The sequence below is a fragment of the Triturus cristatus genome, chromosome 12 (genome assembly GCF_964204655.1).
Source record: "Triturus cristatus chromosome 12, aTriCri1.1, whole genome shotgun sequence".
NCBI lineage: Eukaryota > Metazoa > Chordata > Amphibia > Caudata > Salamandridae > Triturus > Triturus cristatus.
In genome coordinates this window covers 515,643,665-515,664,785 of record NC_140595.1, presented here as the reverse complement: position 1 = coordinate 515,664,785, position 21,121 = coordinate 515,643,665, and the positions used below count along the sequence as shown (strand labels likewise).

The window sequence follows — 21,121 nt, the reverse complement described above, 5'->3', positions numbered from 1 at the left end:
TCTGGACTCATTAGAGAAGTGCCAAGAAAAATAAGGGCACTGGCCAGGAGATTGCTGTTCGGGTGACATTTGGAATCCACACCTTTCTTCAGAAGTATGTAGTGATGAATGGTTTCAAATGTGCCACTGAGGCACTGCTGTAGAATGGTGAATGACCGGTGGCTGTGATAGAGGATGTGATTAAGTTGGACACTTGATTGAAATATTTCTGGAATGGCCATCATTCAAATCTTCCCAATCGGTCTTTCATGTTGACAAGGAAATTAACACAGGGGTGATGATGAGCACATTAACATGACATTGCATATAAATATATCAAGAAAATACTTACAGATTGCTTGACAACATCACCCCATTCGGGAGCAACCCCATACTCTGGATTTTCCTTCAAGAATCTGCACAGATCTTTCAAAGGCGGAGCAAATGCCCCACCCACCTTGAAATGGAAATAAAAAGTAGCTTTAAAATTCTAAAAACATTAAAACGAAATCAATAATTTTTTCATGCACCCCTCCCACTGGTGAGCAGAAAAAATGTTTTAGCACCAAATAATTAAATCTCTTTGTTCTTTATCAATTGGGCTACATATGCCAATAGAAAGCTACTCCAGCATCAGTATGTTTATTTCATGTTCTCAAATAATTTTTTTTAACTATCACTGCTACTAGCATATGTGCAAGGTTTTCCTTGGAAGGGACGGAGTGCATGGACTCAGAAGAAAATAAAATAAAATCACCAAAGTACTAGTGAGCATTTCAGTAAATACTTTCTTGGAATCACTACATGATTATAAAGTATGTCAGCATCAGCATCAGAAACCTGGAAAGCTTAAAGCAAAAGCAGCACAGTGTACAAACAGCTTTCACAAAAACCAGCTAAGTTAGACCATTGATAAGAAGCAAACCTGCAAATTAGGCTTTTTTTAAAAAAAGCACATTGAACAAATGGAGAACTAACAGCTTTTGGTAAGAAGACTGGTACCGGAGGAAGCTTTTCATGGGAATAAGGCAGCTTCAAGAGAATAACCGTATTATTTGAAGATATTCTTTCCTCTAGTGCGCACAGGGTCCCCCGATATTCAAAAGCTTAGGTTTATGAAGCAAAGCTTTACCTAAGCTTATTAAATGAGATGTCTGTGTAGAGTGGGACAGGGTTGTTCTCTACAGAAGGAAGCAGGCCCAAATAATCCAATGGATCCCTCCGACACATTAATTGCAGAATCCTCATCTTTTGAACAAAAAAAATGCTCAAAACATGGACTTGACCAAAAACTTTAGAAGCACTGTAGGAGTGGCTTTCACAACATCTTCACTACGGCAAGGATGCTAGAAGCAAAATAAGCAATGTCCTTGCTGAATCTAGCTTGCTGAATATTGCTCAGTTTTAATCTGAATGCTCAACTCCACAAAAGTAGCTAAACAGCATTCTGAATTGAAGGTAAATAATGGTGCAGTATATTCACAAAAGCACCAACATAAAAGAGGGTGGAGCGGTGAAAAGAACAAGTTACTTACCTTCGATAAAACTTTCTGGTAGATACTCGAACTGTGCTGATTTCATACCGCCCATGAAGGGAGAGATCGAGTTACATATAACACAACCCCTGCACGCAGATTTCAGCTTCCGGTGTTTTCCCCTTTCCGTGCCGCGATACATGGAGCATAAAATGATTATCGCCGACAGTGGGCTGATCTCTACTAGGGATCTTTTTAAATGTTAAAGAAATGCTACTTCACAGAATTGGGAGGTGGGAGGGCGGTGAGAAATCTATGGTTAGATAGAGTATCTACCAGGAAGAGCTTTACTGAAGGTAAGTAACTTGTTTTTCTGATGCATACTTCGAACGACAGATTTCTCACTTTAGGATATATAGCAAAGCAGTACCTTCCAAAGATGGATGGTCTATAGAGTAGACTCAAACCAAAAAGTACTGTACAACTGAGCAGTCAAAGTCTCCTTCCCACCAGACCTGGGTGTTAAGGCTGCAGAGCTTTGTGAATGCATGCACCGACGCCTATGTCGTAGCTTGGCAGATATGAAGGACAGGGATTTAAAAAAATCCCACAATGTAAGCACCAACGCAGAGACATTAACAATATCTGTGAATCCTGTTGCAGTGGTTCGCACTTTATTGTTCAGAAAGAAAAAAATGAACATATTTGACATATCTATCTGCAATTTAGGATCTGCCACTGACCCAATCGCGGTCCGTGAGCCACCACTGTAACCGTCTTGCAGTTCCCTTCGAGATCAGGACGTGGTCGGACAGGTTGCCCCGATGCTGGGCCCACTGAAACTTTAGATCCCACTGCAGTGCCCGCATCCGCCACCTGGCGTGATGTACCAGCAGGATGCAGGAGGCCATCAGACCCAGAAGCCGCAGCACCAACCTGACCGAAACCCAGGATAGAGGCCGGAAGATGGGAATCAGGGCCTGAATATCCCGGACCCGCTGTTCCGGAGGATAAGCCCGGAACTGCTCCGAGTCCAGAACCGCTCCGTTGAAGAGGAGCTTCTGAGAGGGACTCAGGTGCGACTTCGGCACATTGATGGTGAACCCCAGCGAATGCAGGAGGTCGGCCGTAGTCTAGAGGTGGGAGACGACTGCCTGGGGCGAGCCCGCCTTCAACAACCAGTCGTCGAGACAGGAGAAGACTGGAACCCCTAATCTGCGCAGATGAGCTGCGACCACCGCCATCACTTTTGTGAACACCCGAGGGGCACTGGTGAGGCCGAAGGGGAGCACGGTAAACTGAAAGTGCTCCTGGCCCACCGTGAACCGCTGGTAACGCCGGTAGGACGGGAATGTGAAAATAAGCGTGTTGCAAGTCCCACGCTACAATCCAGTCTCCAGGGTCGAGGGAAGCCAGAACCTGAGCTAAAGTGAGCATCTTGAACCGTTCCTTCCGGAGGAAGACGTTGACGCTCCTGAGGTCCAAGATAGGGCGCAGGCCCCCTTTGCCCTTCTTGGGAACCAGAAAGTAGTGGAAATAGCAACCACGACCTACTTCTGGACCAGGTACGCGCTTGATGGCCCCCTTGGCCAAGAGGGCCGTAACTTCCTCCCGCAGAAGATTCAAGTGATCCCCCGACATACGGTGGTACTGCGGTGGCATGGCTGGAGGGGTCGCCTCGAAGGGGAGGGAGTAGCCCCTTCGGACGATTTGCAGCACCCACCGGTCCGACGTGATGGAACGACAGTGGAGCAGGTGATGGCGAACTCTGCCTCCCACTGGCGTGGAATGGGCCTGAAAGCACGGACTAGGAGGGCTTTGAGGCGGATACTGCCGGGGTAGATGTGGACTGACCGGCACGTTGACCCCCAGTACCGGCTCGGCGGAATCCACATCTGCGTGCAGGTTGGGTCTGCGGCCGGTGGCTAGGCGGACGTGAGGGGGCGCATCTTCCTTGGCCACGAAAGCGACGAAAAGCGGAAGTTTGCGGGCGCGGGGCCGAAAGGCCCAAGGACATGGCCGTAGCCCGGGAGTCCCTGTAGCGCACCTGCGCACTATCCACCTTTTCGCCAAAAAGGCGACTGCCATCAATGGGCATATCCATGAGGGTGCTCTGGACATCCCCTGAGAAAGACGTGGACGGCAGCCAGGCATGGCGGCGAAGAGCCACCGTGTTTGACATCGCCCTACCCAGCGAGTCCGTAGAGTCTAGTCCACATCGGATAGCATGTCTCTCTGCATCCCGCCCATCGGCAAGAGACTGGGCGAGCCGTGTCCAGGTGTCCTCCGGACACTGGGGCAGCATGTCCTCCATCGTATCCCACAGGGAGTGAGAGTAACGGTCCAAGAGGCAAGCGGTATTCAAAGACCGCAGTCCCAAACTAAGGGAAGAGAACAGCTTCTTACCGAACTGTTCAAGCCTCTTGGATTTCCGGTCCGGGGGAGCGGACGGGAAGGAGGACTGGGAAATAGAGGCCTGGATAACCAGGCTCTCTGGCATGTGGTGTTGGGACAGAAAGCTGGGGTCGCCCGGTGCAGGGCGGTGGCGCCAGGCCACGTTCCGATCCACAGGAGGTACTGTGGAGGGCTTGGACCAAGTGCCCTTCAGAACATCCACGAGTGCCTCATTAAATTGCAGCAGAGGCTCCGAGGAGCTTGCTGACGGTTGGAGCACTTCAGTGAGGAGGTTAGTCCTCACGGCCACAGCAGGTAGCTCCAGCCCTAGGGCTTCGGCTGCCTTGCACAGCACCACGGAAAATGCAGCACCCTCCTCCGAAGCCACAGTCGGAGGAGAGAGGAAGCCAGTGTCAGGGGAGGTGTCCAGACCACTGGCATCCCCCAGCTCATCTGCCTAGTCCTGTGATAAGTTGGCGTGCAAGGCCAGAGGGTCCTCAGACCCCTGCCAGTCGTCACCGTCATCCGATTCCTGGTAGACAGGTGGAATGATCGGAGCCGGGCGAAAGATGAGATTGCCACCCTTCGGCGTCGGACGCGGTGCCGGGCCCGGACCGGGACTGAACCGGGGAACTGCATTGTCCGAAGGCGGGGCCAGAGGTGGTACCGGAGGCGACGCCGGCCGAGGGGTCGTGAGGTCGACCGGCGTTGTCTGGGATCCAGACCTGGATCCCGCGGGTACCTGCGGCATCGGGACCGGAGTCGACAACGGCGCCGGAGCCGCCAGCCCGCTAGGCCCCCCAGTCGAGCCCGCGAGGCCCGAAGGCGCGCCGGCAGGCGTCAACGGCGGAGCCAGGCCTCTCATTGCCGAGAGGAAGGCACTGATCTCTGCCGGAGTCGCGTCAGTCCCAGGGACCGGCGGGTATGGGGACGGACGCAACTCCTGCGGCTCTGACGGAGCCGCGTGGGTGGTACAACCCGAGCCCTCAGCTGAGTCGCGCGACCGGCGAGGGGAGCCCGAAGAGCGATGTCGCCTCTTGGACTTTTTACCATGCTTCGACTTACCCGAAGACTCGGAACTGGACGAGTGGTGGTGACTGCGGCTCCGCGACCGGTCCCTCGACCTCCTCCTCGACCGGGAACGGCGCTGAGCCAACTGCCGGTACTCCAGGAACTTGCGGGACCGCTCCCGCCTAGCCTTCGAAGTCAGGGCCCGGCAGTCGAGGCACGACTCGGAATCGTGGTCGGCCCCCAAGCCGAACAGGCACCGGCGATGATGGTCCATAACCGACATCAGTTGGTGACAGGAGCCGCAGGGTTTGAACCCGGGCATCCTACCGGCACCAGAGTCGAGTCGACAAGAGACCAAAAGAGTCATAAAGTTTAGTCAAAAAATGACTAAGGGGTAAGCTCTTCCCGGATTGGCGCTGTATGGCGCAGAAAAAAGAAGAACTGACGTCAGCACGCGAGGGCTGCGTCTAAGTACTCCGACGTCATCCCGTCGCATGGCGCCGACGACGGACACGGAGCCGCAGACGCCGCCTAGCGACGCGCAGGGGTACTGCTGACAAAACTTTCCGGATCCAGCCTGACGCCTGGGGATATTCTAAGGTGAGGAATCTAACGTGTTTCTTTCAGATTATTCCTTCACACTCCGCCCATTTGATTAGTTCGTTCTTCGATCTTTTTACATTGGGGCTCCTCCTTGCTTTCCAATGCATAGTGATACCTTGTTTAACTAATATTAGACCCATATCTAGGAATTTGCTTGTAATTTTATTTTTGGCCGTGTGGGGGAACCATTGCAAGAGGCAGGGTCCCATAGCCGGCTCCAAATCCCGGTCAGTGACCTCGGTCAATAACGCAACCACTTCGATGTAATAGATGTCCAGGTGCGGGCAATCCCAAAACATATGTCGAAAGTCTGCTCCCTCTCTATTACAGCGTGGGCATGCTGCTGTGCGGGTGTCGAAATATTCGTTAATCTTCGCCAGGGTGAGATATGCTCCATGTAAAACATAAAAGTGCACCAGTTGTAATCGGGCATTCCTGGAACTCTTCCACGCCCGCTCCACAAGAGCAGCCTAGGCCTTTTACGGAATCTCCTTCCCTAGGTCGTCTTACCATTTTAGCTGCAGTGCAGTCAAGGGTACTAGCATTTCGTGTGTCATAGGCCTATACAGACATGTGACCGCTTTAAAGGTTCCTGCCGCTGGCACTATGTATGGACACGCCATCGATGTTCATTGAGTCCCTCCCACCAGTGTTTTCGGATGGCCACGGTGAGCGCAGAGGGTAATAAGAAGTTCCCTCTGGGCAGGCCATATCGTTCCTGTAAGTCATTGAAAGGAATCATAGTATTGTCCTCATATAAGTCCCCTATAGTGGTCAATACCCGCTCCCTCCAGATCACCAGTCCCTTCCAGGTACCCCCATACGGTAATGCATCACACATGGACAGAGGGATTTCAGGAGCATAGGGATATTTAATCCGTGCCAGCTTCAGGCTCTTATTCCAGCATTGCCGCGCTGTTCTTAGTTCCCCCGGGACAGTATGAATTCGGATAGGTAACTTCAGAACAATTTGGGACAGTACCCACAGTGACGGAGCTCTATGCCTTAGCATTTCCATCCCTCAAAGTCTAGGCGCCACCTCCTGCGTGACCCATTGTAACTGAGCTGCCAAGTAATAGGCCTCAAAATCGGGCGCTGCCAGACCCCACTCTGATCTTGATCTCATGTGCTACTCTCCTTCTGCCAGTTCCCCATAGGAATCCCGTAACCATTGTCTCGAGTTGAGTAAAAAAGTCTTGCCGGTATCCAAATCGGCAATGTCCCAAAATAGTACAGCAGTCTTGGGAGGGTCACTATTTGAAGTAAAGCCACGCGTCCAGCTACTGACAGAGGCAGAGCCCCCAGAAATCAAAATTGCCTTTCATTCCCCTGATGGCTCTACCTATATTGCCCTCTAACAGATCTCCATGTGTATGGTGTATTTGCATCCCTAGATATGTCAAACACCTATACTCCCATTTCACTCTGTGAGTTTCTCGCAGGCCAGCTATATAGTCTGTTGTCGGGAATAGGCAGGACTTTGATTTACTTTGAGCCCTGCCACTCTTTCAAGGTCACGGACTAGATCCTTCATTCCATGGAGCACTTCTGTGGAGTTCACCAAAAACATTATTAAATCATCCGCATAGAGTGCAATGTGGTGAGTCTGCCCACACAGATTGAGGCCTCGATAATGTAGACCTGTCCTGGTCTTAGCCACGAGTGGCTCCATGGCCAAGGCAAACAAGATGGGGGATAGCAGGCATCCCTGCCTTGTCCCCCGGTCTACTTTACAGTTGTCAGATATTAACCCACCCGTTTTAACCCTTGCAGTGGAGTTTTTATATAGTAGAGCTGTCCCAGCTACAAAATTATCCCCTAAGCCAAATATATGCATTATCTGGAAAAAGTAAGACCATTCAAGACTATCAAATGCTTTTTCTATGTCCACTGCGAAGACAGTCGCAACATCTTTCTGATGGGAATCGCCCTCCAAGACCCGCAGGAGGCACCGTACATTAATACCCGTGTTCCTGGTTGGGATGAACCCGGATTGATCCTTGTGTATTAATGTTGTCATATAAGGAAGGAGGCAGGTGGCTAAAATACGACTCAAGATCTTGTAATCCATGTGAGTACTAGGAGAAACGTATGTGAATGACAGGATATACAGTGTGTGCCATGAGAACTACACCACACCTATGCAAAAAGCCCAAGACTTGAAGCATCAGGTAGTCAAGCCGCTAACCGTACCCAGAGGTACCAACAGTGAAGGAGAAACACAGAAAAAACAATGGGGAGACACATAGGGCTCGAGAGATCGAGAGAGATATTTGAGGTAAAGCCCCCCAATACTAGGGCAAGTGAAAACCTAGTAAGAGTGCACTCTCACTATGGATACGTTCAAGGGGGGGGGGGTGTGTGTGTGTGTGTGTGGGTGTGGGTGTGGGTGTGGGTGTGTGTGTGTGTGTGTGTACATATATATATGCATGCACAAGTTACTTACCTTCGGTAACGCTATATCTGTAAGAAACATTAGTTAGTTAGATTCCTTACCTTAGAATATCCCCAGGCGTCAGGCTGGATCCGGAAAGATTTTTCATCAGCAGTACCCATGCGCGTCGCTAGGCGTCGTCTGCAGCTCCACTTCCGTCGCCGGGATGACGTCGGAGTACTTAGACGCCTCCGTCGCGCGCTAACGTCAGTTCTGTACATAGCTTTCCGCGCCAGGAACAAGAGCCATGCAAGAAACCCACACTGGTGCCACGAAACTAGCGCCCTGAAAGGGTTGACCTTAACCCTAGATATCGGTTTGCAGAACGGGGAGGATGGGTGGGGCGGTGAGGAATCTAACTTACTAATGTTTCTTACAGATATATCGTTACCGAAGGTAAGTAACTTGTGCATCTGAAAGAAACACGTTAGTTAGATTCCTTACCTTAGAATAGATACCCCAGCAATACCAACCCCGGTGGTGGGTCTGCGAACCAATATTACACCAGGAAGTCCTAGAGAACGGAATGGCCAAAGAAGCCGTCTCTCCAGACTTGGCTGTCCAGGCAGTAATGCTTGGCAAACGTGTGCCGCGAGGCCCACATTGCTGCCTGACAAATGTCCTGCGTAGGCACTCCCCATTCTCAAGGCAGTAGTAGCCGCTGTGGCCCGAGTGGAATGGGCCCTCAGTTCCACAGGAGGATCCTTCTTAGCCAAGGAATAACTGATCTTAATGCACAAAACGACCCACCGAGAGATGGTTCACTTGTGCACTCCCCGCCCCTTCTTAGCGCCCACGTAGCCAACAAAGAGTTGGTCGTCCACCCGGAACTGTTTTGTATGATCTAGATAGGAGAGCGCACGTTTTGGGTCCAGACGGTGGAGCCTCTCTTCTTCTTTCGAGGGATGCGGAAAGAAGGTGGGTAAGGTAATGGACTGCCCGATGTGAAAGGCAGTAACCACTTTAGGGAGAAAAGAAGGGCGAGTCCTCAGAACTACCTTGTCCGGATGGACAGAGAGGAAAGGAGGTTTAGAAGAAAGAGCCTGGAGCTCACTCACTCTTTTGGCAGAGGTGATGGCAACCAGGAAAGCAGTCTTAAGAGTCAGAAAACGAAGAGGACAGTTATGAAGTGGCTCAAAGGGAGCGCACATCAGATAGGTTAACATAAGATTCAAGTCCCACTGAGGCATTACAAAGGGAACTTGTGAGTAATGCCTTTCAAGAATCTATTGACAACAGGGGACCTGAAAAGAGAAGGCTGATCAGGAAGCCTCAAGAAGGCTGAAACAGCTGAAAGATATCCCTTGATGGTGCCCAGAGAAGAGCCCTGCTGGGCTAAGGAAAGAAGAAAGAAGAGAACCTCAGAAAGAGGGGCGGAAAGGGGATCTACAGCCTTTGCTGTGCACCATGCCACAAATTTGTTCCACCTGCAGGCCTATACCGTTTTAGTGGAGGGACGCCTGGCTGCCAGAATGACATCACAGACTTCAGGAGGCTAGTCAAATGGCATCAACTGCCGCCGCTCAATCTCCACGCATGGAGGTGGAGGCTGGACAGGTTCGGGTGGGGGACTGTCCCCTGCTGCTGCGACAGAAGGTCCTCCTGAAGAGGCAGTCGAATCGGGGGATCGATTGACAGACTGAGTAGCTCGGGATACCAGTATCTTCGTACCCAATCCGGAGCCACAAGGATGACTTGGGCCCAGTCGCGCCTGATCTTCTTCAGCCCTCTGGGCAGAAGTGGTATAGGCGGAATGGCGTATAACAGCCTGCAACTCCACTCGTGACGAAAAGCATCTCCGAGCAAGTGCCGCCTTGGAAATTCCAACGCGCAGAACTGATGACATTGCGTGTTCTCTTCGGTGGCGAACAGATCTAACCAAGGCTCTCCCACTGCCGAAAGTGGCCTTGCGACACGCCACTCGTGATCCATCATGCAACGGTGGCTGAGTTCATCCGAGCTGGCGTTCAGAGAGCCCGCCAGGTGTTGAACCACCAGGGTGATGCCCTGATGTTCCAGCCATGTCCAGAGGCACAGAGCCTCCTGACAAAGGGTCCACGACCCCACCCCGCCCTGTTTGTTGCAATACCACATGGCGGTGGTGTTGTCTGTTAACACCTGCACTACACTTCCCCGGACAGGAAGGAAGGAATGCCTTCAGTGCAAGCCGGATCGCCCGCAGCTCCAATAGGTTGATATGGAGCCGTGACTCCGCCGGAGATCAGAGGCCTCTGATCTCCGCCTCTCCCATGTGGCCCCCCCAATCCCAGGAGGGATGCATCCATCTCCACTACGTGCTCCAGTTGGGGTAGGGAGAGGGATCTGCCACTGACCCAATCGTGGTCCTTGAGACACCACCTCAACAGTACTGCAGTGCTCTCCGAGATCAGGACGTGGTCGGACAGGTCGCCCTGATGTTGAGCCCACTGGAACTTCAGGTCCCACTGTAGAGCCCGCATCCGCCACCTGGCGTGATGTACCAGCAGGAGGCCATCAGACCCAGCAGCCGTAGGGCCATACTGACCGAAACTCAGGATAAAGGCTGAAGGATCGGAATCAGAGCTTGAATATCCCAAACCCGCTGTTCGGGAGGATAGACCCGAAACTGCACCGAGTCCAGAACCACTCCGATGAAGAGGAGCTTCTGGGAGGGACTCAGGTGTGACTTTGGCACGTTGATGGAGAACCCCAGCGAATGCAGGAGGTCGGCCGTAGTCTGGAGGTGGGAGACGACTGCCTGGGGCGAGCCCGCCTTCAATAACCAGTCTTCGAGATAGGGGAAGACTGGAACCGCTAATTAGCGCAGATGAGCTGCGACCTCCGCCATCATTTTCGTGAACACCCGAGGGGCACTGGTGAGGCCGAAGGGGAGCACAGTAAACTGAAAGTGCTCGTGGCCTACCGTGAACCGCAGGTAACGCCGGTGGGCCGGCAGGACGGAGATGTGGAAATAAGCGTCCTGCAAGGCCAAAGCTACCATCCAGTCTCCAGGGTCTAGGGCAGCCAGAACCTGAGCTAAAGTCAGCATCTTGAACTTCTCCTTCCGGAGGAAGGCGTTGACGCTCCTGAGGTCCAAGATAGGGCATAGGCCCCCTTTGCCCTTCTTGGGAACCCAACGCGCTAGGAACCGAGCACACTACGCGCATTTCGCCGTTTTTAAAAAAAAAAAAAAAAAAAGGGGGGGCCCCCCTAAGCAACTCTAGAGGTTCAGAGTATTTCTACCCTGCCCCCATTATATGTTTTAAACACTTAATTCCCTTACCTCTTCAGCCTCGCTTCTACCGAGGCACAAAATGGCTGCCAACAGTTCCTGGTTTCGAATGTAGACAGACACTTGACGGTTCGAGGAGGGTGCGCGGATCCTCCGAGGCCATAGATATATCAATCTTTTTTCCTCTAATTTTCTCAGGAACTACTGAACGGATTTACACCATTTATGGAAAAGACACGATTCTGAACGGAGGACTACCTCTTTGCCAAATTTGGTGTAATTCCGTTCAGCAGTTCGGGCTGTAGCTGCGTCAACAGGTCCTATGGGAAATTGCATGGGGAAAACGCGTTTTGGGACCCTCCTTTTTTCTCAGCCCCCGCTTGACGAATCACCACGAAACTTTCAGGATAGGAGCGGACCGGAGCTGGCCAAAAGTGTGGACAATTTCACGAAGATTCATCAACCGGCGCCAGACTTATTGGGAATAGAATGTTGCGGATTTCCTATGGAAAATAGGTCCTAACTATAACTACCTACTGGTGATATATACACACACACACACACAGATATACATACAGATATGTAAATGTATGCGTCTTGTAAATGTATGCGTCTTGTAAAGCGCACTGCTGCCCTGAGGCGTCCTGGTGCTGTAGACCGCTGGGGAACCCGTCCTGGCTATCCCTGTGAGATGGTCCCTCCTGGGTATCTCCAAGGTGAAACCAGGCATCCCCGGCGAATGTGGGGGGCCGTTGTGGAGATGAGGCAAGCTAATACCCAGAGTTGCCGAGTGTGATCCCTGGTTAGAGTCGGCACCGAGGCGAGAATTATCGAGTCCGCTGGCCCTGGTCCACGACCCTGCCGCGTCGGGAATTGAACCCTGGTCCCGGTCCGTCCTCTGCTTCTGGGTCTGCTGCCTCTAACCAGTGAGCCACACCACTCCACATTTGCCAAAGGTTGTCACGCCACATATAGAGGCGTATATATAAACAAATTAAAAGCAAGGGGAAGAACTCGAAGAGCATGCCCCAGGTAAAAAGAGACTCCACAAGAGGTACCAACAGCACCAGAGTGCAGCAGGAAACAACAATGTCAAGACACCGAATAAGCGACAGCATCCTGGCAACGGGGAAGGAACCCTGGCCTCCCGAGAGACAGGCGGGACACTGACCACTACAATCACAAGGAAAGATGATAAATACACAGACATAAGTGACAGAAAAGAAAGCAACATTGTGTGTCGACTGAGAACCCACAACCAGAGAAACACCTTGAGTGTAACACAGACCACAGTGGGTCAGAAACCAGCAGCAGAGACCAGGAGCAGAAGCACCTAACCTTCTGCGTGGCAATATCAAAGGTATCGGAGTCCCTGCCAGAGAAGTGCAGATGGAAATAGAAAACAAGGCTACGCACAACAGTGACATAGCTGGTGGACATTACACTGCCCATAGACAAAAACCCCACTGGGCCCAAGCCATGAGAGTAGACGTAAGCACTTCCCCACACCAGGAATGGACCAGAATAGAACGTAGCCAAGACCGGAGCGCAAGGAACACCGCCGGCACCCGGTGACAGCCAACATATCTTGTGTGTATACAAACACAGAGAAACTGTCCTGGAACAGGACAGAACAACATCCTCCCAAGGGGCACGTGCCGGCAGGCAGAAAGAGCACAGCAAAGCTGAAAGAACACGCTATGGAGAGCCAGGCGCAGCAGAAACCCAAACAACACTTTGGGGAAGTGTGCCTCCGCCGAGGCAGGAGAGAGCTACGGACCAACCTGTACACGACAACACAGAAGCCCCAGGAGAGAGCCACACAACACCCGTGGGTCACACCAAAGGAGACGTCCTACCACAGTAGGAAGAGCGGGACGAATGCACAAGTTACTACTTGTGTAACGATATATCTGTAAGAGTCATTAGTTAGTGATAGATTCCTTACCTTAGAATATCCATAGGCGTCAGACTGGATCCGGAAAGTTTTGCTAGCAGTACCCCTGCGCGTCAGTAGGTGGCGTCATGCGGCTCCGCGTCCGTGGCTGGCGTCGTAAGCGCCGAGATGACGTCACGGAGACTACTTAGGCGCCACCCATGCACACTGACGTCAGTTCTGTACACGACTTTCCGCGCCAGGAACGCAGAGCCATGCAAGAAACTGACCATTGGTGCCAAGAAACTAGGGCCCTGAAAGGGATGACCTTAACCCCAGAAATCAGTTCGCACAACGGGGAGGATGGGTGGGGCGGTAAGGAATCTATAACTAACTAATGTCTCTTACAGATCTATTGTTACACAAGTAGTAACTTGTGCATCTGAAAGAGAAAAGTTAGTGATAGATTCCTTACTTTAGAATCGACACCCCAGCAATACCAACCCCGGTGGTGGGTCTACAAACAGATTACAACAGAAAGTCACGGAGAACAGAACAGCCAAAGAAGCCGTCTCTCTGGACCCGACTGTCGAGGCAGTAATGCTTGGTAAAGGTGTGCAGCGAAGCCCACGTAGCTGCCTGACAAATGTCCTGCAAAGGGACGCCGCGTCCCAAGGCAGTAGTGGCTGCCTCACCCTGGTAGAATGGGCACGCAGCCCCACAGGAGGCTCCTTCATAGCCAACGAGAAAACACGCTTTGATGCACAGAACGACCCACCAAGAGATGGTTCGTTTGTGCACGGCCCGACCCTTTTTGAGCACCCACGTAGCTAACAAAGAGCTGGTCATCCACCCGGAACTGTCGTGTGCGCTGCAGGTAGAACAAGAGCGCACATTTTGGGTCCAGACAGTGGAGCCTCTCTTCCTCTTTCGAAGGATGCGGAAAGAAGGCAGGCAAAGTGATGGTCTGCCCGATGTGGAAGGGCGTGACAACCTTTGGCAAAAAAGGACGGGTCCTTAAAACCACCTTGTCCGGATGAACAGAAAGGAAAGGAGGTTTGGAAGAAAGATCCTGGAGCTCACTCACTCTTCTGACAGAGGTGATAGCTACCAGGAAAGCCGTCTTGAGAGTGAGAAGATGCAAAGGACAGGTATGAAGGGGCTCAAAGGGAGTGCACATCAGATATGTCAAGACAAGATTTAAGTCCCATTGGGGCAATATGAACGGCACAGGAGGAAACGTGTGCGTAATGCCTTTTAGGAAACAATCGGGACTTAAAAAGAGAAGGCTGATCTGGAAGCCGTAAAAAGGCATCGATGGCCGAAAGATAACCTCTGATAGTGCCCAGAGCAAATCCCTGCCGGGCCAAAGAAAGTAGGAACAGGAGGACTTCAAAAGAGGGGCAGAAAGGGGATCCACATGCCCTAGCTGTGCACCATGCCACAAACTTGATCCACCTGCAGGTGTATGCCATTTTAGTGGATAAACGTCTGGCTGCCAGAATGACATCACAGACTTCAGGAGGCAAGTCAAATGGCATCAACTGCCGCCGCTCAATCTCCACGCATGGAGGTGGAGGCTGGACAGGTTCGGGTGGAGGACCGTCGCCTGCTGCTGCGACAAAAGGTCCTCCTGAAGAGGTAGGCATATCGGGGGATCAATCGACAGACTGAGTAGCTCGGGATACCAGTATATTCATGCCCAATCCGGAGCCACAAGGATGACTTAGGCCCGGTCGCGCCGAATCTTCTTCAGCACTCTGGGAGGAAGTGGTATAGGCAGAAAGGCGTACAACTGACCGCAACTCCACTCGCGACGAAAAGCGTCTCCGAGCGAGTGCCGCCTTGGAAATTCCAGCACGCAGAACTGATGACATTGCGTGTTCTCTTCGGTGGTGAATAGATCTAACCAAGGCTCTCCCCACTGCAGAAAGAGACCTTGCGCCACCTCAGAGTTCAGACGCCATTCGTGATCCAGCATGCACTGGCAGCCGAGTTCGTCCGCCCTGGCATTCAAAGAACCTGCCAGGTGTTGAACCACCAAGGTGATGCCTTGATGTTCCAGTCATGTCCAGAGGCGCAGAGCCTCCTGACATAGGGTCCACGACCCCACCTCGCCCTGTTTGTTGCAATACCACATGGCGGTGGTGTTGTCCGTGAACACCTGCACCACACTTCCCCGGACAGAGGGAAGGAATGCCTTCAGTGCAAGTCGGATCGCCAGAAGCTCCAAAAGGTTGATATTGAGTCGGGACTCCGCCAGAGACCAGAGGTCACTGACCTCCGCCTCTCCCATGTGGCCACCCCATCCCAGGAGGGACGCATCCGTCACTACTGTGTGCTCCAGTTGGGGAAGGGAGAGGGATCTGCCACTGACCCAAACGCGATTCGTGAGCCACCACTGCAATTGTCGAGCAGTGCCCTCCGATATCTGGACGTGATCGGACAGGTTGCCCTGATGCTGTGCCCACGGGAACTTCAGGTCCCACTGCAGAGCCCACATATGCCATCTGGCATGTTGCACTAGCAGGATGCCAGGAGGCCCAAGAGCCGGAGGGTCATCCTGACAAACCCGGGATAGAGGTTGAAAGATCGGAATCATAGCCTGAATATCCCGATGTCGCTGCTAGGGAGGATAAACCTGAAACTGCGTCGAATCCAGAACCGCTCCGATGAAGTGGAGCTTTTGAGAGGGACTCAGGTGCGACTTCCGCACGTTGATGGAGAACCCTAGCAAATGCAGGAGGTCGGTGTAAGAAAGTGGCTCTGTATATACTATTCCCAAATAGGTACAGTGTGTACAGAGTCCACAGTCCCCAGAGGTTTGGCAGAGGCTAAAGTTAGATATAACCTTACTCTCTAAGGTGGTAGCTTGGTCAAGCAGTAAGTTCAAAAGGACAATGGTCTGGTGAGGTCAGAGATCCTCATGTAGCGGGGCTACAGTTAGTGATTTAAGGAAAAAATTGTATGGACAATTATCACGAGAGTCAAAATCAACGGAGTGAAGCCTCGGACTGCTGCCAGCGCGCTCCTGATGTGATTCATTCACTTTCGAATTTTCTTCTTGCCAACAACTCCCGGGCCAATCACACGCCTTGGGTTAATAACACGCCGCAGAACACGGACTGGTAACGGCTTCACTCCGTTGATTTTGACTCTCGTGATAATTGTCCATACAACGCCCTTGGGACGATTCATTCCTCTTCATGCCTTGGTCAACACGGACGCTCTCCCGAACTCTGGGCTCCTCGGCCATCTCTGCAGGCCTTGAATTGTTTCACTACAATCCCGCGTAATCTTACGTGCTCGCACTTACATTGTCCTGATGATGATCTCGACTCACTAAGATCGAAACGCCGTCGACCACAATTTCAAAGTTCCCTAAACATTGTCTAAACCAATTGGGTTCTTTTGACCTGTTTCTCAATGCGATGAAATGTTTTTATTGTCACTAAGCACTTCACCTCACGCACCCTCACTTTTGTATGTGTGAGCACTGTATATACAATATACACTTTCTTAAAAATGCAAAAATGGTAGGAATGGAAGCGACTCCATTTTATGATGTTAAATAAAATGTGATGCCTTCCTCTACTCTCCTGTGTCCTTGAATATGTTGCATATGTGGATCTAATTGAGTTCTACATATCACCAATACTACTGAATTTTTTCCTTAAATCACTAACTGTAGCCCCGCTACATGAGGATCTCTGACCTCACCAGACCATTGTCCTTTTGAACTATCTTCTAACCCAGGTCACATTCGTGAGGGGTTCCCTTGTTTTTCATACATATGGTCAAGCAGTAAGGCAGTATCAGAGGACAGTGTAAAGCATTTGTTGTACACACAATGTCAGCAAATGGTCTCACACACTCAAGAACTGAACTCTAGGCCAATGGTTTGTATATAAAAATATATGGTTTTATTTTAGAACCAACAATAGGTATCAAAATATACTTTCTCAGAATTAAATACTTTAGTTAAATACTTGCAATAGGGAATTGACTTTTGAATGCAATAGTTACAGTTTGTTGCAATAGGCAACACAATTTCAAACACAATAATACATTCAGCTCAATGGGAATTTCAAGTTAAATGCAATTGATTACTTTTAGGAATACTTTTCTAACTCCAGGACTGGATCCTCGATTCAGTCCTGGGACAGTTCCTCGAAACAGGTGAGTAAATACGATTTAGTTACCGTTGTGATTTTTAAGCAATATTTTGGTATTTTAAAAGTTGACAAACTTTTTCTAACAAAATCACCAATGTTATCCTATGGGAGGAAATTCACTTAGCAGGTAAGTGGGGTTATTGTTACTTTTTCTAGCTCAGTGTTGGATCCTGGATCCAGCACTAGTGTACCACCTGTAAGCAGTTGAGAGAATGCGTTTAGGTTATACAGGTGATTTTTAACGAATATTTGTAAGTTTGCAAAATCAACACTTAGAAGAAATTTCACAGAAAAACAGTCAATGGTTTCCTATGGGAGAAATTTGAGTTAGAGGTAAGTATGCTTGTAATTACTTTTCAGGGTCAGTGCCGGGCACCAAGATCCAGCACTGGGATCTCTCCTAATAGCAGGTGAGTATTTTCGATTTCGTTACTCGGTTGATTTAAGGTGAATATTTTAAAGTTTAGAAACTCCACACTTAGAAGAATTTTCAGGTGAAACCAGCCAATGTTACCCTATGGAAGAAAATTGAGCTATCGGCTTTTGGATAAGTACTCGACTGGCAGAGTTAAGGTGCTGGGCATAGACTCAGGGGTCTCCCAGGGTCAGGTAAGTACAGCTGTTACACACTCAGCGGGACAGGGGCAGCAGGGTGCAGAGTGAGGTAGACCCAATGTTATCCTAAGGGAGGCAGGGGGCCCATGGTTGGTGGCTGCTGGCTAGCAGGCCACGCGGCTGTGGGAGCTGGGCTTCTGGTCACTTGCTCAGAGCAAATGGGGAAGTAGGTTAGAGTAGAAGTTGCACTGCCAGGACCACTCGGGTGGCTGGGTGCAGGGTGCTTTTGAGCCGTTGGGTGCTCAATGGATTGCAATGGAGAAGCTCAAGAATGAACAAAGCCTGCAAGCTCGGGGACAAAGATTCTTCAGGTGTGACCACCACTTCGAGAGGTAAGTTGGGTAGTTAGAGGATAGTTGGGTACCCAGGAGTTGGGCACAGGGAGCCGCAGGGCGCCGGGTGCAGGGGTGCCTTTTGGTGTCGGGAAATCTTACCCTCTGTTGATCGGTTGGGGGGTCCCTGGTTCTGAGGCTGCAGGCGTCGTCAGGAGCGTCGAGGTGGGTCCTTGGGTGCCGGATTCAGGGTCACTGCCGCCTGGGGGACGTCCTCGTGGTCTTTGTCCACTCCAGCACAGGCCAGGCTTGGCGTGTGCAGGGTTCGCGGATCCTGGCTGATGCCAGGGGTCAGTTACTTGCTTTGAGCAGTGCCACTGCTCGTGGGAGTCCCAGATGCTCAGAGTCACAAGGTAACCAGGTCCTCCTGGGTTTGTGAGGTTGCTGGCCACGGGAGATGCCGGGATTTAGCAACAGCAGGTTCGAGGGTCGACAGGCCGGTAGGGCTGGGGCCAAAGCAGTTGGGGTCTTCCTCTTGTTAGCAGCTGCACGGCAGGTCTTCTTTCTTCTTGATCTTCTTTGCTGTTTCGGAATCTGGATCCAAGGAAGGAAGGTTCAGGGTGCCCCTAAATACTGCATTTAGGGGCGTTACAGGTAGGTAAAGGGCAGGGACCACTGGGTCCCTGCCCTGGGGTGGGTACCCCCCTATCCTGCCACTCTCCTGTGGGAGGAGGGCAGCGGCCTAGTCCTAATTGGGCAGGGCTCCCCATCTTCAAGATGGCGAGAGCCCGGAGATGTTTCACCTCGCCTCCCCAAACTGAGGGGTTGGGTTGGCAGAGGCTGGCATACCCCCTGTCCTTCCTTGGGGGTTTCCGGCCAGTCTTCCTGCCAGAGTGGGGGTTTGGAACCGGTAGGGGCCAGTTGCTGAGTACAGCAAGTGGCCTGGAGAAGCTCACAAAGGCGGCATGCCTTTGAAGCTTCCCCTGCCCATCCTGGGGGAGGAGACCTAGCCCCTTGGGGGTATCAACCGCCCCCTTTCCCGCCCCATATACAGATGTTTCCACCACAACAACAACCCTACCTGAATCAGTCTTTTTTAGGTCAGGGCCAAGGACGTCCCAGGGGCAAACGGAGAGGCACTCCGTCGGTCCACTGGCAGGAAGATCCATCCTTCCCGAATACTCGGAGCAGGAGGGGCAATCAGCAACAGACCCCGACCTCGACCGGGGATTAAATGATCTGGTGGTGAACCTCAGTTCCAGGACACTCACAACAGAAGAACGGAGTGTCCTTAACAAGGGCCTAGGTTTTGTACCCACGTATGGGGGTGATGCTTTCACTTTGAGGTGTGAGCTGGAGAAGTTCTTCAGAAAGATACAACTCCATTTCTTCTTTAAAGATAGAGAGATACAAGACCCACTGTCCGTGAGTGATGCCAATACTGGTTTACGTCCAAAATCCAATTTTACACCCTTGGCACATCAGGTTCCGCCCCAGGTATCCACCTTTGAAAAAGCTGTTACTCATGTAGTAATGGCACAATGTGACAAACGTTTCACTAATTACAGCAACTTTACCAACAAGGACAAACTGGCCCTCCAGCATCTCACAAGAGATGCCTCCGTAGTTATCAAGCCAGCGGACAAAGGGGGTGTCACTGTCCTTCAAGACACTCTGGCTTATCGGACCGAGTGTCTCAGACAACTTAATGATACCAAATCATATCAAGTCTTACACACTGATCCCACACCTAGGATCAGTTTGGAGATACAACATCTGGTTGAGGAAGGAGAGGCTGAAGGGTGGATCACGCCACATGAAGCCAGATTTTTGGTCAACACCAATCCGGTAATGCCCTATTTTTATTGCATACCGAAAATCCACAAAAGCCAACGACCTCCACCAGGACGACCCATCATTTCGGGGATAGGCTCATTACTTGAGCCTTTGTCCAAGTTCGTTGACTTCTTCTTAAGACCTATTGTTACTGAAATGCCCACCTATCTCAAGGATACTTCGGATGTGTTACGGCTTCTACCTGAGATAGAGTTTAACATCGAAACCGACATTCTGGCCAGCTTTGATGTAGAGTCTCTGTACACCTGTATACCCCAACTAGAGACTCTGGAGTGTATTAAAGGACTACTAGAGGCCCGCGATCTTGATAGCATAACTCCTGTTAACTTCATCATGGAGTGTGCTAGAATCGCCATGATGGAGAACTTCTTTGGATTTGAGGACCGAATTTTTCTCCAGGTCTCCGGGACCTCTATGGGTAGCATTTTTGCACCCAGCCTCGCCAACCTCTATGTTCATCTTTTTGAGCAGAACTATGTACTGAACCACAGCAACCCCTATCGACAACATCTGGTGCTGTGGAAGCGGTACATAGACGATATCTTAGTGGTGTGGCGTGGCACCACTCCTGACCTGTTGGCTTTTCACTCCTGGCTCAATCTTCAAAATACTTTTTTGAAGTTTACGATTGAGTATAGTCATCAACGACTCTCCTTCCTAGACATTTCCATCTTTCCAAAGGAAGGTACTTTACATTGTGAACTTTTTAAAAAACCAATGGCCAGGAACTCTCTGCTATCCTTCGATAGCCATCACCCCAGGGCTCTCAGAGAGAACCTCCCGGTAGGGCAGTTCCTCCGGGTGCGAAGGAACTGCTCTACCCGAGCCCTTTTTGATAAACATGCCAGCGAACTTGCTCTTCAATTACGGGCGCGAGATTATCCGAAGCGTCTGGTACGCCAAGCCCTTAAGAGAGCATCCAATAATGACCGTGATGCCTTATTGGACCACAATCCTGGCAAGAATGCGAATGAAAGGCTTACTTTCGTCACCACCTTCTGCACTTTATCTAACCAATTGCAGAAAACAGTGAGGAGACACTGGCGGATTCTTAATGTTACATCTGATAACATCCCGCCCCCTTTGTTTGCGTTCAAAAGAGGTCCTAGCCTACGGAACAGTTTGGTCCATACACGACCCCTATCACAACCTACGAGTGAAGTCAATACACTGTGGGCTTTGAGCCCGGTACGAGGCCATTTTCCCTGTGGCACTTGTA

The 21,121-nt window shown here is 51.0% G+C and overlaps 1 protein-coding gene across 7 annotated transcripts in view; it reads right to left on the bottom strand.

Moving 5' to 3' along the window:
* Window positions 1-21,121, bottom strand: part of CHD9 (chromodomain helicase DNA binding protein 9) — a 1,905,864-nt gene that overhangs the window by 33,291 nt on the left and 1,851,452 nt on the right. For all 7 annotated transcript variants that reach the window (XM_085637757.1, XM_085637759.1, XM_085637761.1 and 4 more), the window contains one exon: window positions 332-436. In XM_085637757.1, coding sequence (XP_085493883.1) covers window positions 332-436 — 105 coding nt within the window. The remainder of the gene's footprint in view (window positions 1-331; window positions 437-21,121) is intronic.